General features: G+C 49.1%; 1 protein-coding gene across 1 annotated transcript in view; it reads right to left on the reverse strand.

Annotated features, from left to right (window-relative positions):
- The window catches only part of ZNF618 (zinc finger protein 618), a gene marked incomplete at both ends in the record, with an annotated part of 158,987 nt that overhangs the window by 12,267 nt on the left and 127,470 nt on the right, over positions 1-19,250 (reverse strand). The window contains 3 exons of the mRNA XM_080355995.1: positions 9,121-9,177; positions 10,287-10,370; positions 14,224-14,412. Of these exons, the coding sequence (XP_080212121.1) occupies positions 9,121-9,177; positions 10,287-10,370; positions 14,224-14,412 (330 nt within the window). The remainder of the gene's footprint in view (positions 1-9,120; positions 9,178-10,286; positions 10,371-14,223; positions 14,413-19,250) is intronic.

Raw genomic sequence — 19,250 nt, forward strand, 5'->3', positions numbered from 1 at the left:
CCCTCCATGCTCCAGCCTCCTTCCTGGAAAGCACGATCTTCACACAGGCGAGACCAGAGCTGTGAAGCTGGGGCAGCAGTCAGAGTCTTGGGATACAGCTTGAGCTCTCCCATGGGCTCACGTTCAGCCACGGTTACAATGCACAGAAGCTGGAGAGCCAGTGCAGCAGCAGGGAAACGGTTCTGCCCAACCCTGACACCTGCTGCTGGGCCAGGAGCCTTGCAGAGGAAGGCTCTGGGCACCTCCTGCCCTCCATGTCCTGCCTCTTCTCACACACGGCTGACCTGCATACATAAGGCTTTGCTGCAGAAGAGCTGGAAACAGGCTCTGAGACTTCACAAAAGAGTAAGAAAAGATCAACTGGACCCCCAGTGGGTTCCGGCTGCCATGTGAGCCCCACTGTCTCTTCGGGCCTGTGTTGTTGCTGCACGTTCAGAAGGCTTCTGCATGCTTGCAGCCTAAATTTGCCAGCGGAAAGTCTGTGCATGAACTGGCAAATGTTGCCTGGGCCAGACTTGTCCACACAGCACTGGGGAAGGAGAGAGGGTACGACACCGAGTACACGACTCGCTGTGCAGCACCTGCGCTGCTCCCCCACCATCTGTCCACCCACCGTCTCCTCCGTCTCCTGCGGTCCCTCCTCCTCCTCCCTGCCCCTTCCACTCAGCGCTCACGGCACAGACCCGGCAGGTTTTTCTCCCTGTCGCTCCTGCCACCAGCGGCCATGCAGAGCAGCACAGCACGGTGTCTGGAGACCCCACTGTGCTGAGCCAGGATCCTGACTCTGCACGGCTCTTCTGAGGCAAAATATTTGAAAATCTGGAAGGAGAAAGTCACTCTGAACATGTTGTGTCTGCGGCAGAAAAGGGCCGCTCTACAGCGGCTGAGCCCACTGGAGTCCGGCTCTTGCTCTCATGTTTTCCCACAACGTGGAAGGGTTTCGTAGTGGAAAGCACAATGAACCTGTGACAGGCGAGCAGCAAACACCCACCCAGGGCGCTTCAGCAGCCTCCGGTGAGCTGTCTGAGTCAGGCGTTGCAGCATCCCCAAGCAATGGCATTTCATTCTCCCATCAGACACCAAAGAGCTTTTCTCCCCAACAAGAAGAGACATTTGTGGTGCGCTGGGTGTTGGCTGCTGAGCACAAAGCACTCCTTTTCCCCAGAAAAACCCACCTCTTTGTGAGACAGGTCTGTCTCTGCTCTGAACACAATGTGTCACCCCTACTGGTTGCCCAGGGACTCTCTGAAAACACCTTTACAGAAACCTAAAGCACCAGCAGCCGCTGAAGCCTCTTCAGTCTCTTGACCCGCACAGAACTAACGCTCACAGTTGGCTGCACAATTTAAGACATCTTTCCCCAGGGCTATTATTAGACACTTTTATTAGTGCTTTATATATACGCAGTGAACAAGGCTCCAGAGTAAGGCTGTATAAGCCAAGAAAGAGAAAAACCAGCATTTGTGCTTAGGTTAAATAAATCACTCTAATTCCCATGTTAACTCTCATTGCCACATCTAAGCCAGAGAAAATAGCAGAGCCTGGTTTGAGGCCAGGAGTGAACACGAGTTGAGAGCTTTTAACAGGCAGTTTGAACAGAAAATGCCCTGGGCTGCCTGTGCACGAGCGAAAGCCATCAGGCAGCCAGGAACGGGCAGCCCCAGGCAGCTCTCGCCTCACCAGAACAGACCCACATTTCAACACCCCTCTCCGCATTTTGATGAAAAACAAACGCAGAAGAACTGCAAGGGAAACTTGTCAGTGTTTTCACCCGCTGTTTCCATTGGCTTTAGTTTTAATAAGAGCGTGACTGCATCTTCCCATTCCTTCGACAGAAACCGATGAAACAATACATGTGGCTCAGCAGCAGCCTCCTAGAAAAACACCATCATGCATCAAATAAGTGGAAGATTCATGAAAACCATCCTCTGTCGCTGCGGCCACCAAGGGACAGCAGCCTTGGGGTAGGAGGCCGGTGCAGAAATGATCACCCCTAAAATGCAAACGCAACCCAAGCATTAAGAGGGTAGAGAAGCTCCACAGGGCAGAACCTCGAGCGGAGGCCACGTGCGTCTGCCCATCCCAAACCTGTCACCCTGCCCTGGGCTCCTATTTCTCACCTGTCTCTGCAAAGGGGTTTAGTGAGCTGAGCTGTGAAGACGAATCTTCCCGTGCACAAACGTAACTTCAGCATACATTCATTTGCAGTCTCTCGGAACACATATTATTGGCATATTTCACAAAACTTAACTCTCCAAAGGCTGAGATTGAGTCAGAATGGTCTAGCTGCCACGAACTGCACCAAAACAACCTAAAGTATTTCTGATGCTTTTAAATCTAAAACCAGAGCCACAAAACCAAGGTATTTTGGTCTTTGACACATGGGCTAATAATAAAACCCCATTTATTCATGAAAAACGCTATGCGGGCAGGCCAGCACGGCTGCAGGGTGCAAGTCCCCTCCTTCGCGCACCACAGACACCCATCGCACTTGCGTTGTAAAAGTGGGAAAGGATTTGAAATCAGGGGACTTGTGGTTTCTGCAACAAAGAAAGAGATTTAAATGCTGAGATTGGCAGAGACATCGCTGCCCGCGACACAGCTCTGCCGCCCACTCACCGTCCTCATCCTCGCTCTGCCCTTCCACACTGAACTGCGGCAGGACTGGGGCTCCATTTACCGCAAATTCTGACGTGTCCAGCTGTGGATTTTCTCCCCGTGCCTTGTCAAGTTTCTCATGGCTGGGAATCTGCATCTTCCCTTTCCATTTGGAAATGTCCAGAGATTTTAACGTACACTCTATGCTACAGTTATGGACACAGGCAGGTGGTGAGGGCCAGCAGAAGAAACGCTATTGGGGTAAGAAACCTTTTACAAATGCCTTTTTGGGGAGCCCAGATGCACATTTCCAGATTCACCGTGAAGCTTCTTCAAACTGAAGCTGGGGAGGAAGACAGGGTGCTTTATCCTCACTGGATGATACGCCAAAGAGAGAGTTCCTGAGCAGCACATGTCACGTCAGGCTGAGAATGCACATTTTCTGTGGAGCACGGCTTGCGGATTGTGTCTCTTTAACGTGTGACTGAAAGGAATGGAAACACTGGATGCTCCACAAGCCCTTGGTCAACCAGGGGCCCTCTGCACCCCCTGCGGTGCCCGGGAGCAGCAGCAGCGACTCTCAGCACCTCACACCTTGTGCAGTTTCTTACCGTTTCCAGGTGAGCCCTGGAGTGACAAACCCCTGCGGAGGGGAAGAAACCATCAGTGTGAAATATTCAGCCATCAGTTCAGTGAGTTCATGGAATGGCTCCAAGTCCAAAGTTCTGAATTGACGCATCGGTGACTGAGGCTCTCGGGGCTGATGGACTTGGACTGGTTTGCTTGGAAGGAAAACTTCATTAACCTCCTAAGTGAATGAAGCACAGCGAGGCTTCATGATAAATATTTCAACACGATGAGGACTCGTGCTCTTGAAGACGCATTCAGCTGGCAGGGCCAGCACGCAAGCAATGAGGATGAAGGCACGGGTGCTGCTTGGCAAAGGCACGAGCAGACAGCGCCGTGGTGAGGGTCCGGCCGGAGGCGCCGGCTGCAAACAGAGCCCTGCTGACCACTGCACACACCTCTGTGACCCGGCGTTGCGCTGAGAGTGCTGTTTGCAGCTCATGAGGTCTGCATCTGGAGGAAGATCTTCACTGAAACAGGTTCCTCACGTGGTCCTAGCGAGCAGCTGAACAGGGCAGGCTCCTCCAGGTCCCATTCTGCGTGCTCACTGCCTCTGCTTTGGGAAGCTGTGTACGGATTCAGTGAACGCAAGGATGCTCACCAGACCATCCCATGGCTGCAGGCTCTAAAGGGCTCTTCCAGCACCCCAGAGGCAATAAGCTTGTGAGGGCCAAAACCTGGCATTTTACCGTCCCCCTAGAAGTCACCTTGACCTGGAAGAGGCAGAGGCAGACACCCCATAACGCACCGTGATGGATTCTCAACATACTCTGTGCTGCTTTCCAGCCAGCAGTGCTAAAGCAGTCTCTTCCTTACACCTGACTTCTATACGCATGAAAACCATTGTCAGTTTGCAACTGGAGTCCAGGCCACTTGCTAAACGCTGCTACTACAGTATTTTAAACAAAGAAAGACTGTTGGGATTTTTCTGGTCTTATTATTATTGGTCATTTTGTTATCCATGCACTGTAATGTCCCCGTCTCAGCATAGCCAGCTCCACTAAAGCAAACTCCTCAGAGAACAGTCATGAAGTGTCACACTTTGAATGATCAACAATAAGTTGGCTCGCTTTAGGGATTTGCTGATCAGGCAAAACTGAAGAAGGAGTTCAACTTTTTCTGCCCATATTGTGGTCTATCTGTGATCCTTTTTGCCATGTCCTGTCCTGCTCCAGCCCAGCACAGCAGCTGTGTTTGAAGACTCCGACCCACAGCTCGTATCACTGGCTGCTTGTTCCCAAGTTTGCTGACTGCTCATACTCCTGCCACAATCAACCTCGATTCCAAGCAAATGCCCAGTGGACACAGCAACTCTTATGTATGCAATGGAGCAAAATGACACTTTCTTAACTGAAGAATCGTATTTTGTGCTTTGGTCCAGTTGACATAACCCGTGAGCTGGCTGGGTGTGTCACAGAAGGCACGGCGTAGGGGCTGGCTGTGCTAACATCACACTGCAACCAACAATCAAGAATTAACATGCCTCAAGCGTTAAAGCTGTATTTACCACCGAAAATACTAGCCTAAAAGTCATGGCTTCCCAGAAGAAATCCTGCCAGGTTTGGATGTGCTATATCATCACTGGATGAGGATGATGGCAGGGGAGGATGTACGGCGAACAAGAGAGAAGAAGGAAGATGCCAGTGTTTCTAACACACCTGGCTGACTCCTCCCGTACACGCACCACGACCTGCATTTCCAGTGCAAAACAGCTTTTATGGACTAGCTGGCAGTTCGAGGATCTGAACATACTCACTCTATAGCGAGATCATCCATGTAAAGGGTGAGTGTCAGGAGGATGGAGCCAGGCTCTTCTGGTGACAACCAGTGATAGGACAAGGGGCAATGGGTGCAAACTGGAACACAGGAGGTTCCATTTAAATATGAGAAGCAACTTGTTGGGGGTGAGGGTGTCAGAGCCTGGCCCAGGCTGCCCAGGGGGTTGTGGAGTCTCCTTCTGTGCAGACATTCCAACCCGCCTGGACACCTTCCTGTGTAACCTCATCTGGGTGTTCCTGCTCCATGGGGGGATTGCACTGGATGAGCTTTCCAGGGCCCTTCAACCCCTGACATTCTGGGATTCTGTCATCAACACAAGCCTCATGAACACACCGTGATGCTGACGAAGGTCTCACCGCAACAATGCAATTTGCTTCACAGTAGAAGTTTGGGAGGAGCGGCGGGTGGGTGTCCCGGTGTGGGCTCCATCGGGGAGCACACGGGACCCGTCGCTGGAGGGACAAGAGGAGGGACTGAACCGTTCTGTGACAGAAGGTGCGCGGGGGACCCAGCAGACATCACGTCTGCTCCCATCAGACCCACACAAAGCTTGAGAAGAGATTTACATCGTCAGTTTAGCGCTGATCTGCACTCTGTCTTTTTGCTGCTTTCCACAAAGCTAAAGGTTAGCTCTGTGCAGCTGCTAAGCGAAAAAGACATAGAACCTATTTCTGTTTGAGAGACAACCCTGTTTAACACACGCTAAAAATACTGGGTTTACGTGGCAAGAGGCGAATGAGACATTTCTAATTATCCTTCTGCTTGAAACAGTTCCATGCTACAACTGGATGGGAATTAGGACCCACAATATATTGCAGGATGCTGCTTATGTACGTTTTCATCTTGCCCCTCTACCCACTCGGAAAAGCTTCCCCATGGAAATAGGAATGAAAAGCACTGACATTTTCAAAACTGCAAACACTATTTGTTCCAGTAGAACTTATGCCAGTAAGAGTTACCTAATGCAGCAGATGAAATTGAGACATATTTATACAGCTTAAATTAACCTTGAACGTTAAAAATATTTCCCAGTTCCCTACGTAGTTTTAAATGTTGTCTCTTTCACGTTCAGAACATTTAGCAAGTTTAGACATCAAGAAATACCGCCCATTCCAACCACTTTTTTCTTTTGATGGCTGTATTTTAAGATATTAAACTAAAGACCGTTTTAATTGCCTTTTTGCTTTGATTTTTTTTTCCGTAAGGTCTCACAATTTCCTGCACCCCCTTGGCCTACAGGTGGTGTAACGGCAGATGTGTCATTTTACTGAATTCATCCAGAGCATCCAAACCAAGAGATGGAGGCTGGTTCAGGCTGGAAACACTCACTTAGAGATGGCTGTTGCTCCTTTCTGGGACTGTTTCCTTCCCATTCTCAGGCTGACAATCTCCAGCTTTTGCAAGGAGAATATTTCACAAGTCGGCCTTCAAATAGTTTGTTGGAATTTACTACAAAAAAACCCTGCACATGTCAAAACTCAGAAAAACGATGCCCACCAAGGAGTGTTTTCTTGAAAGCGGCTTTACAGAACTGCAGGTGATCAGCAGCTCATGCATCGCAACCAGTCAGTTCCATCTTTTGGCATCAAGTCATGTTAATTGTTCTCCGGACCCTGCTTAGCTCAGCACTGAATGATCCCCAGCCTGGTGAGAGCTGGGAGCTCTGCGGCCGCTGCCCGCGCTCCAGAAGCGGCACCAAGAAGCAACGTGCACATTTTAGCAGATACTATTTTTAAAGCACTGAGAAATTCCCAGATTTCATGAAAAAAAAACAAATGTAAGCGGCTGTGGAGACTTTTTCCTATTAACACAGAGGACTCCCTCCCAATCATGAAGCTAAACCGTCCTTCTCCATCCACTCTGTGGCTCCACCGTGCCCCGCTGGGAAAAGGAGCTTCTGCTGTTATAGTAGATGGACTCAAATGCAGCCACAGAGAACAGTTTTGTGGGCACTAAGACACCACGTTACTCAGATAAAGATACCAGGTACCTGCATTCACAAGAGTTTGGGCTGGATGCAGGGAAGAGACATCACAAATCCAACATTTTCCCTTCTAGTTGTCTCATTCCCACTCAGGACTCCTCACAGAGTCGCATTCAAGTCTATTTTAGGTGGCTTTCCTTGCTGACATTGCCACTCTGCTCGTCCTCCCCGTCACTCCGGTCACGAAGTGGGTTGTGCCACTGTGACACAGGGAAAGAGCAGAATGTACCCGGCCATGTGGCCTTCAAAAAATACCACTGCTCTGTTTGTTATCACTATAAATGAGCGTGTGACACAAAACCCACAACCACAAAGAGCAAGTGGTGCACGGACTCAAGCATTTAACACGGGCAGGTCGCACAGCTCTGAGGCTGCTCAACTGGGACATGAATTTACCTCCCAAACCTGGGGACTGTTCTTTACAGCAGCAGGAGTTTGGCGATAAGCAGCAGATGGGAGCGGGGAGGATGTAAGTGTCCGTCCTTCTGTCATTCCCAACCACATAATCTCCATCTGCTTCCCTGCCTGTGTGAGATCTGCTGGCTGGAGCACAAGAGAGGACAAGCCAGCAATGCCAGAACTACTCCCCAGAGTTCACACCACACATGTGAATACTGAGCCACGCAGAGTTTGTCCCACCTGCTGAAACACGGTCACGGCGAGAAGGAAAACGGGGAGGTAAGGACATGTCAGCTCTTCAAAAAGGGAGTTACTGAGAGCTCTGCTTGGACTCCCAAGCACGCAGATGCCTGCAGAGCTTGCCATGGCCTCTAATCACCAGCGCCATCCACACTGTGACACGGTGACGCTCACTGCAGTTCCTACCAATGAGAACATTTAGAGCGACTCCTGAGGACCCGAAGAAATAAAAGAGAAGAAACGGCTTGGTGCAAGAGCTGGAAAAGAGCACTGAATGGGACACGGAGGAAGCAGCACAAAGATGGAGTCAAGGCGGGGGAAACGGGCTGGGGAAGAAAAGAAAGTGCAGGATGGATAAGGGAAGGGGGAAAAGGGAAGTTTATACATCCCCATGCACCGGTCCGGCTTTGAGGAGTGTGTCAGCTGCCTAATGCACAACAGAACTGCTCCAGCCGGAGCCCAGCTCCCCTCCAACCAGCCCCGAGCCCCTCCACCTCCTCAGGTTTCCTGGCGCACACAGAAGTAGAGGGGAGCACACTGCAGCCCCCCAGGTCCTGAGCCACTAAGATCAACTGCCCATACATGTGGTGCAGACAGAAGCACTTCTCACAATAAAATAAGACCAGCAAATAATACAAAAATCACTAGTAATTTTCTAAGAATTTCTGGCTTTGTTTTGATTTTTACTTTGAGCTTTTACTCACATGCTTTTAAATGTTGTAGTTCAGCTAGAAACAGATTGAGGAGGATGAGTGTGATGTGAGCTGGTAGGAGATGGCAGGGAGATCTGTGAGATGTGTCACAGCAGTAATGGGTATTCAGCAGCAGTTCAGGCAGAACTGAAGTCTCGGACTGTTCAGTACAGCCACTCTGTGTGTGTGTGTGTGTGACTCTCGTCAGTGGTTCCCACCCCACAGCCCACGATACAGGTTCATTTCCCCTCTTGCAAAACTTAACAAGAGGAATTTTGCAGCCAGAAGGTTTTATAATGCAGATTTCTTGGGTTTAGGGATGAACTGTTTGATGTGAAGGGAGATAATTCTGTCATTCCTGTGTAGGCTATAAAGAGTTTGACAGGAATAAAAAAGGAACAATCTACAGTTGCTGCTTTCAAAGGTCCCCAGAGCAGTCAGGAACCCAAACGGTATATTGGCATTTAAAGACGTGCACTGAAAGGCTTTGAAGTTCTCTGGACAAACCACTCCTACTGCCCACAGAAGCCAAGACACGAGGAGCAGAGCGGCCGAGAGCCGAGTGGCCACTTTCAGCGCAGCAAATCGGGTCAGTAACACTCAGCAGGTAATTTGTTTTGGCGTCATGTCGACATGACTACATACACAGACACTGTCACGTCTACGTGACACTCCTACACCATTCAGTGTCATGTCGAACAGGCTGGGCGGGCTGACAGAAGGTGGCCTTGGGCACCCGCTGCCACCCAAGAGGAACAGGACTAAAGAGCACAAGGGCCTGAAACACAGAGACGAGCTCACCTGATGGATTCTGCTTACATCGCTTTTCTTTAGGTTTTTCTGTCCCCGAATGAACAGCTGTAATTGTGGTGAATGCTTGGATTAGTACAAGATTGTTCCCCAAAACATAATATGCAGTATTTTAGTAACAACTTTTTTCCCATTCGCTATCACCCGCTTTGCTACTGCACATGGGTTTTCCAACACCATTCCTTTCCAACATGGTTCTAGAAAGCCTCATATTTGCTTCAGAACAGACACAACCCCCCACAACAGACACTGTGGAACCTGCTCCAGGGAGAAATCTCTTCCCTTACCTGTCCATTCCAGCTACCGGCGCTGCGAACACCACGTGTTTTGGGACTCTTGCATGGGGAATGGAGGGAGGCCAGCCTTTTCCGCTGGCATGTTATTTATCTCTGCATTAGGATGCCAAAACTACATTTAATCTGGTCTGCCTTTTATGCTCCAATTAGCGAGCAAAACAGAATGGCACTGTCCCACGTGAAGGCAGCAGGATACATAGGCAGGATAAGAATATTGTGAAGAAAACTGTATAAATGGTGTAACTAACCAAAATTTTCTAGGCCAGTGGTTACGTTTAGTTACCACCACTTGGACTTAAAACTCAAAGCAAACTCCAGAAGTGGGGTAAATTTGAATTCCTTCTAGCACATGCATTCGGGCCCCCATCTCCACATCTGGTGTGCTGTGACCTCCATATAGCAAAGTCACAAGCAGCTGGACTCTGGGTACAGTGACATGTCAATGCCACATTTACCACTGCTGTAATATCCAAACTGCTGTTCTACTCATAGTGCTCAAACTTCTCTTGCTTGTTACAAATGGCTTCACTTCCCAAGGACTTCACTGATGCACAAAGAACGAGTACTGCTTTATCTCCACCCATATTCCCCTTTCTCTACACCTTTGCTCCTCATTGAAAAATCTGTGTTAAAGTACATGGATCTGGGGAGCAGGATCCTCATATCACTATATTCTATGGGCTCTGGAGATCCAGGAACCTGGGGAGCAATGAGAAGAAGGTGCTACCTCAGGAAGGCTACCTGTCCGCAAGCCTAAAGCAGATACCCCAAATACACCTACAATCACCAATCACAGCAGAATCTTGTGCTGGAGGGGGATGTACGTGCTAAGCAACAGCAGGAGGGGGTGAACACACTTACCACTGGAGTTCTGGGAGTTGCTGTTTGTTTCTTCGAAGTTGTTCTGCGCTTTGCCTTCCACTCTCCTGCTGAAAGCACTTTCTGCTGGGTGGAGAACAAAGCAGAGATGGTGACTGGTCAAGAGTGGACGTGGAAACACACAGACAGCAGGCAAGACAACATGCTCCTGCGCCACAAACCCTGAATAAAGCAGAAAGGTCAAATACCTCATTTTCGAGGCAAATGGGCCAGATTCATTGGAGGGATAACAGGTAGATATTTTTCTTGAATGCCTTCTGGCTGAGGTGGCCTGGATTGGCTCTTAGGGAGCCCATGAACACCAGTCCTGACTGAACCAGAAGGGTCATGGCTTCCTTCCCTGCAAAAAAACCCAACCCTTATCTTCCTCTTTTTTAAGGCAAAGAGCAGCCATTAAAGCCTCTGGCACAGGTGAGCAGGTCTGCAGATTGAATTCGGGGCCTCGCAACATGTAGAGCGTCACCTACAGAACCCTGTGCCCGCTCCCCCTGTGCCTTCAGGTCCAGGTGAAGGACTCATGACCTCAGCACTGCCCACAACGTCTGGAGAAGCTACAGCAGATCCCCGACCCTCTGTGCTTCCCAACGGCGGCCTCGCTGCCTCAGCCCCCCGGCCCAGCTCCTGCTCCTGTGCTCGCGCTGCCGGCCGCTGCCCTCGGCGGATCTCCCGCTCCGCACGCCGCAGCGACAGCGCAGGGCGATGTATCCCCCAGTAACTGGACTGGGAGGAGTCCTCCAGCATGCAGAGGTGGTTCCTGACCTGGCAGTAGCTGCAGTGTCCTGAAATGTCACTGTACAGCACAGCTGAGGTGCCTCCCACCCTTCTCGAGCTGGTGACCCTTAGCACAGGTTCAACAGCACAAACAGAATCATTTTGGTTGGAAGTGACCCTTAAGATCATTGAGTCCACCCCTGGCACTGCCCCATGTCCTGAGACCCTCATGTCCGTCTGTCCAGCCCTTCAGGGATGGTGACTCCAGCACTGCCCTGGGCAGCCTGTTCCAATGCCCCACAGCCCTTTGGGGAAGAAATTGTTCCCACATCCAACCTCAACCTCCCCTGGCGCAACTTGAGGCCGTTTCCTCTGCTCCTGGCACTTGTTCCTGGGGAGCAGAGCCCGACCCCCCTGGCTCCAAGCTCCTTTCAGGCAGTTCAGAGATCAGAAGGTCTCCCCTCAGCTCCTGTTCTCCAGCTGAACCCCCCAGGTCCCTCAGCCGCTCCATCACACTTGTGCTCCAGCCCCTCACCAGCTCTGTTCCCTTCTCTCAACCTGCTCCAGCACCTCAAGGGCTTTCTTGGCGTGAGGGGCCCAAAACTGCCCCCAAGATTCGAGGTTTGGTCTCCCCAGTGCCCAGTACAGTGGGATGATCGCTGCCCTGGGCCTGCTGGCCACGCTATGTGAGGTCTGACCTCACTTCAACTAGGTTTGCAATATCTAGGCAAATATATTTACTGCAGCAACTCAAAAGGAAACAAAACAAATGAAAGGTGAACTGGCCAAACTAACGTGTATGGTCTGTGCTGCACAGACTCATTCATGGAGTCCACTGGCACCCAGCGGCTTCATAACGCGGCTTAGCAAAACTCTGCTGGGCTCAGCAAACTGTACACAGAGAGAGAGGGGACAAAGGAGCCTCTCGTTCAGGAGGGACAGGGGCTGTTGCAAATTGGTATCAGATCATTATTTCCTTAGGTAGTTCCGCAGACCAGCGGAGCGGTCAGAACTGCTGCCACGACTTCCAAAGCGGCCCCAGGTCCCGCAGCCTCCCGGCCTCTCTGTGCTCATGTCTGATGTCCCTGGAAAAGACCATGAAGGTCCCAGCCCATTAATTTTGGTCCAGCCAATCCTCAGGGGATCCTTCCAACTCTTGAGCGGGCTTCTCAAATTCTCTACCTACTACATTCCTGACTCATTCTAAAATGGAGAACAGGAAAACCTGGTAATCAATTCAGTTAAAACAGAACAACACAGAACAGACTTGAAAAGGAACCGGAGACGTTGTCTAGTCCACCCCCCCAACAGATAAATAATAGGAATGAGAGAACTTAAGTAACTAGAACATCAGAGAACACAGTGGGAAAAAGAGACCCAGGTTCAAATCCTGGTGTATGTCACAACTGAGATGGAGGTCTCCAAAAACATTGGATAAAATCTGCAGTAGTTTTGTCCTCATCCCCTATATTATTTTTTCTTTGTATTTTTCCAAGTCTGGCATTAAAAATAAAACCTGGTTTAATGCAGCTCCTTGGACTTACTGTGTCCTCTTTCTTTTTCTTTCTTCCTTTCTTTGTCTCTCTCTCTCTTTCCCTTTCTCTCCTCATACCTGAACCTTTTGCAAAGCAAAATTATCTGTATAGAGAATGTAGTGCCATGCTACTGAGTGTCTGTGCAAAGCCTGTGAGCGGAGCGGAACCGCGTCGTCTGCGGGATCATTCAGGCCCACGCAAAACACCTCTAAGTGCAACACTGGGACGGCATCCACGGCATCCATCCCTTCTGGAGACTGTCTTCCTGATGGGTGGCACTGTCAATGCTTTTGTATCAGAAATTCAAGCAGCCGCTCAGATTTCTTTTGTACGGGACAGCATGGAAATGACGCCACCACACAGACAGGGTAGGACCACCAGACTAATATCAGTTTCTTGAAGATCAATCTACCAGGCTCAAGCATCATGCGATTCCTTCCTCCGTACAGGAAGAGAACAGCTCAATGTACTGATGTATTTTTGATTAGAGAAGTGCGGGGGAAAAAAGTGCCTTGGCAAAAACCATCTCCCAGTTACTGCTCAGATGAATCCGGCCTCTGACCCAGGAAGGCTCCCAGTTTCTCCACCTTTGTAGGAGATATGAAACTGCAAGAAGTTGTTGCAAGCTTAAGTAACTAACGAAAAAGGTTTCTCAGCTTTAACTCCTAACTTGGTTGGACTGGATGGTCCTCAAACTAGTAATAAAATCATATAAATGCTTAAGAGGTGCAATAACAATATGGAATGTCAGGACTCACATGTCCTGTAAGAAGACAGGTCACTCATGGAAACATCTGGTAGCTGTGGATGTGTGTCATTAACAAAAAGCATCCTTGCTCAGCATCCCATGGCCTGGAGAGCCCCACAGCCACCTCTGCCCATGCCCAACATTTCAGGGGCGTTTAAACACCAGCTGATTAACCAGCCCTTCTTCTGCACTGAGATGGAACATGCTCCTAGCAAGCCCATAGATTTCAGGGACTGCTTCCTTGCTGCCTGGACATGTAACATTATGTCTCACATCCTATTTATTAATAGTTATTTTTCAGTGCTCTTTGTCTTCTTTTTTTTAAAAATTTTTATATATATATATATATTTAAGGTTTTACATTGTTTGGAAGGAGGAAATAGGTGCTACGGGAGCTTCAGCCTTAACCTGAGTCTTCTAACACCTCTGTAATGGTTCTGAACCATTAATTTTGCTGCTGGAGCCCAGCTTAGCTCTCGGTGGTTCCGGTAAGGAGGGGAGCACTGTGAAAACACCCGTACTCCATTTCACTTCCTCAGGCACAGGAAAATATCACCTTGAGGGGAACAAACACTAAATGCCAAACAAAGCTGAAAATTAAGCAATCCTCCATACCTGAAAAGCCGCTATGCCAATCCTTGGAAAGAAGCTCTTCTCAGTTGTGACACCAGGATGTGAAACAGGGTCTTTTGTACCTCGCGGTTAGCACGATGCTTAAAAAACCACAACTTATCACTGGGAAGAAGTTATAAAGACCTACTGCTTATCTAAATAGTTATTTATAAAGTGCCAAAGGATCTAGCCCTCAACTGCTTCCGGGAGTAGCTTTTCTGGGAGTCATGGATGGAGCAGGCTGAGTCCAAGGAGCCTCAAAAGCCAACCCAGGGCAGGTTCAGAAAGTTGACGGTAGAAAGGCAATTGGTACCTGTAATAGCCTTGCTTCCTGGGGATCCGGAATTTGGAGCGCGGAACATCTGGGACTGGGACGCGGGTGGGACACCGGAGGGGGTGCGGTGCAGGAGGGTGGAACATCGGTTTATTGAAGCCGGCGATTTTTTGCTGGACTGGCTCGCCTGTGTCTTCACTGCCACGAAGAGTGGAGATCGAGAGAACTCTGGATATGAACACTCAGAACTAGTGCCTGGACAGTCAGTCAGCTCCCAGACCGTGTGCCTTCTGGGAGGGTTGCTGTCTAACAGCCACGCTCACCAATCCCTGGCGTAGGGACCTGCAGCAGCTGTGGATCCACCGATCCCATGTAACAACATCGTTTTCCCCATTCACTCAAAGGGACAGATTCTCGAAGCTGGTTAGCTCCTTCCACACCTTTAACCAACCCATTCCTCCTCCAGCAGGAATCACCCCATCCATCCATCCATCCACCCATCCATCCATCCATCCATCATCCATCTATCTTTGGTTGCCCCTGCATCTCTGTCCTCCATTTCTATGTATCTAAGAGTTTGGATTTTGAAAGCAGGTTTCTAATGTGATACTCAGAGCTCTGAACAGGGAGAAGTTTACATCTTTGTTACTTGAGTCTTGCATAAACCCTGGAGATCTCCAGCTATCCTAGTCTCATTAACCAAATAAAAAAGGTGCTATTGGTAATGGAAGGGAATTAGGAGGCAGAGTTCTCATCCCGCAAGTCAGGAAAGGTCTTTTGGCCACCATCTCCTACTGATGACACGTGGAGAAATTCTGAGTACTACTGGGACACGCTCTTGGAATGTATCTACATTTTGGTCTCTGCAATGCACAGGGAGGTTCACCAGGAATTTTCAATGCCAAAAGTCATATGAAAAACCTTTGGGAGGACAGCCCTCTGTCTAGGCCACATGGATTAAAAAACCATTACAGAAGTGGAGAAACAACCTAACAACCCCCTTCATTCCTCAGTGGCTTCTTTCACGGAAATTTGGATATGACTCCTGAAGCCCAAGTCCTGCCCCAACCATTTGCCATGAAGAATTGGTAAGAAATAAGGTTCATATAAATCACAGCCCAAGCTCACTGACAGTAATTTCCACAGGGTGATACATTAGTGTGCTGGATGCTGGATGGTACCACCAGCACCTGTTCATCCTACCCAGCGTAACTCAGGAATCCTCACTCCACTGAGCAGCTCTCCATCACGGGCACCACAACCTGACTCTGAAACAGGCAAGGAGAAATGTCACCCAAAGCTGAGACCAGACGCTCATTTCCAAAATTCCACAGGACACGATACACCTCGAATCTTTCCCCGTCAGCAGCATTGGAGAGTGAGGACGTGTGCATTCCAAACGGCCAGAACTCAAAGGAAACATGTTTTTTGCTTCTTTTGATCTGTGACACAGATCCAAGATGATGTTTCCTGCAAATATTACTGTATTTCTGCAGGAGACTCTGCACTAGGTTTTCTCACAGTTTAGGTCAAGATACTTTTCCTCTGCTTGGTCTCTGGCCAGCTGAATAGGCAGGAGCCGTGCTTTTGCTCCCTGTGCTTCCCTTCAGTGCCCATGGATCATCCTCCTCCAGTCGCTGCCAAACTGCCAGCAAAAATGTAGTCAGATAGGACAATTCTCCGCTTATGTCTTACACAGTTTCCCACAAGGCCCATTCCCACCAGTTGCTGCTTTATTCCCCATCTACACCAAGAGAAGCAGCAACCAGCCAACTATTCAGTGTCAGAAACTATGATGCAACTATCATCATCACAAATCCTCTGCAGTCCAGATACTGCTCTCTGTCAAGAAAAAAGTCTCAATGCTATGAAGACCTCCAAAATTGCTTCTTTTCTCCCGCAACTTAAACAAATCCTAAGTCTCCAAATTCAGGTGCAGAGAGAAGGTTGCTCCATCTGAGTTTAGGCAGAGACTTTGAGCCAGTGAGACAAGACTGACATTAGTTCTGGCAGTCTGGAGGATGCTAATAATTCATTGTAAAAAAGGTTTTAGTCTTTAGTTCACCAGATGACAAAGTCTCCCTGAAGACATGTGAAACAGGCAGAGAGGATCACGTAGCTCCTCTGTTCTGCTCCTGAAGAGTCACCTTCACCATGGAACTCACTGCCTCAGGCTGAGGAAAAGGCCAAGTTCAAGATATTTCAAGATGAAAATACCGAGTTGCTGAGCAGTTACAAAAACCTCCTGCCGCAAAATCTGCAGCTGAACAGCAAGCCTGGAGACAGCACTGCGGATGGATGATTTATAGCTGCTGCTATGAAGTTTCTAAAAGTTTCTCGGAAAGCATCTGAGATACACCCCAGTTGAGGCTGACGTACCGGAGAAGGCAGGAGAGGAGTAATGTGGAGGGTAAGTCCCACTGAACGATCTCCAGTCACCTGGTGAACTGAGCACAGCGTGATACGCTGAGCATGGATGATACAGGTGATACTTAACACATGGGGGACTCCAAGAGCTTGTTCCTGGCCGTGCTCACTCACGATGGCTGTACAGGAGCTCCAGGGGCAATGATGGAGTTAAAATGATTGGAGGTGCTGTGTGGTTTGCAATCAGGGCACCCCTAAAGGGGACTGGGAGGACAATGTTAACTCGAAGTTCCTTCACTGGACCCAGTGCTGGTGTGTGCCCTTCACAAAGGCTGTTAGCAGACTTGAGAATCTTCAGATGAGAAGGCAAAAGGATAAATGAAGAGCAGCAAACCTTGCAACAGAAACGTCAAGTCACTCCTTCGGATTAACTAGGAGGTTGGTCACTAGGAAGTGACTCGACAGTAGACTAGAGAAAGGTCTAGCAAGGACAGAAATTTGTTAACTTAGTCCTCCTTCATCTTGCAGGCAAAGTTATAAATAGGATCCACTGTCTCAAAGCTACAGCTAGATATTGTTAGTCTTAACTTAGTAAGGGTAATAATTCATCAAAATAATTACCTTAAGAGGCTGATGTATTTTATATCACTCTTAACAGCAAGATTAGATGTCTCTCTACAACACGTACATGAGTATTTAATCAAGGCAATGTTACAGCATGCATTACTCCGGTCAGTCCAGAGGTCACCGTGGTCCCTCCTGGTGTTCCTGCCTCTGGTAAGACCTGCACGCTCCATCAATGGCAAGACAGCGGAGGAGAAAATCTGGCAGAGGTTTCAACGTGACTCCTCAAAAGCTACAGAAATCCACACAGCACCGTGATGCAGCACCAGCACAGAGATCGCATTGTCAGTAACTTCACTTTTTCCAAGTAAAAATTCTGGCTAATAATTTGTGTATCACATTTCTTTCAGGAGGATCTTGTCAGGATGGGTAAGGAACATTGGGATGGTTCAGATGGAACTGTATCATCACCACTGGAGAAAAACCTATTTTTAATGAATATGATAAGAGTGATTCCTTAACAATGGCCTGAAATTCAATATGCTGAGAGGAAACCTCTGCTATTGGACACAGGTCTCTCCACGGGAAAAACTCTGTGCTCAGATCTATCAAATTCTCAATGTGCTTCTTTATACACATAATTATTGCCAGAGGAGCCTGTTGCTAATGCACTATGGGACTGGAGAGCGGGAGAAAGATCTGAACTCACAGATGTCACTTGCTGAGATGGAGGAAGCAAAGACGTGCCATCTGACTGGAATCTGGGTCTGCTTTTTCCTCAGGTAGGCAGGACCTGTGTGGAAACCAGACGAGGATCCCTTTCCCTAAGAGAAAAAGCCACGATGGCATCTGCCTTTAAGAAACACTGCATCTAACCACTTTAGAGAAACAAATTGTACCCAGTGTCCTTCATGATTAGGAAGCAGAGGGGCTTGATGAACCTCCTTGAGCACCTCGGCTGTCAGGGTGGATGTAGGTCTGTCTGTCCTGCCAAACAGGATGATGGGGCTGGCAGGGCAGGGCCCATCCCGCAGCCCCCGAGAGAGCTGAGCAAGGCAGGACCAGAGATCACAGCCAGGTTCAGCCTAGAGTCCAGATCAGCAGGAAGTTCATGGCGATGAGAAGTCCATGGTCAAGTTAGAGAGTCAATCCAGAGCGCAGCGACAGGATCAGGTCTGGTGAGGATAACCAGGGTCAGACACAAACCAGCAACTCTCAGGGAGGTCCAGAGTGATGAGACAGGGTCGACAGCAAGCTGGGAAGTCAGGCTGTGTGTTGGGTACAGACCAGTGGGATCCACGGCCAGGCATGGGCATGTCTACAAGTGACCAACATCCTGCAGTGTAGCTCAGGTCGGGACTGAAGATCCAGAGCTGAGCTGAAACAGGGAGCTGGAAGGTGCGTGTAGGCTGCACGTGAGGTTGGTCAGGGCCATTAGGACCTATAAGTGCACTCAGGGCCCTGACACCACTTTAGATTTTCATCTCGGAAGCAATGGACATGGATAGCTGTGCAGACTTTAGTGCTCTCACCACCTCCTTCCATGACCAGGGACTCTGTGGCCTCGTGCAGTTGCAGAAGGGGATGCAGTGAGTGCACACTCTGGAGCTGGGACCTACCCAGCTAGAACCCACTCTCGGTGGCTTTATGAGCCAGCCCACATTCCAAACTCACCAGGTCTTCTCTGCACTGTAAACACATCACCTAAGAGCAATCACAACAGCCCAGTCACCTGCAAATGGGTTAAATCAGTTCCACCTTACAGAGCAGACCAAGGAAGACAGAAAGAAACCTCGGAGCCCTTCCCGTCTCCACCTCCATTCAGAGATGTTTCTAAAACTGGGACAATGAATGTGCCTACAAGCCACTTTTTTTGGAAACAGCCTCTGACACCCTTCTTAGAAAGAGTGAATAGGCCGACAGGAGCAGCATAAGAATATGTATTTTAAAAGAGTAATGGCCCAATTCTAAGCATATTAAAAAGTTCCTACTCCTCACTAAAGAAAGGAACTTTCGAAGGAGACATTTGGCATTAACAGTTCCAGGGAACCCCGCAGCAGAGCTCTTTTCCACACAGCAGCTACCCAGCAGCACTGACCACAAATTATCCTGCAAGGTCCTATTGTCCCTGCAGG

Source organism: Nesoenas mayeri (genome assembly GCF_963082525.1).
Source record: "Nesoenas mayeri genome assembly, chromosome: 18".
Taxonomy (NCBI): domain Eukaryota; kingdom Metazoa; phylum Chordata; class Aves; order Columbiformes; family Columbidae; genus Nesoenas; species Nesoenas mayeri.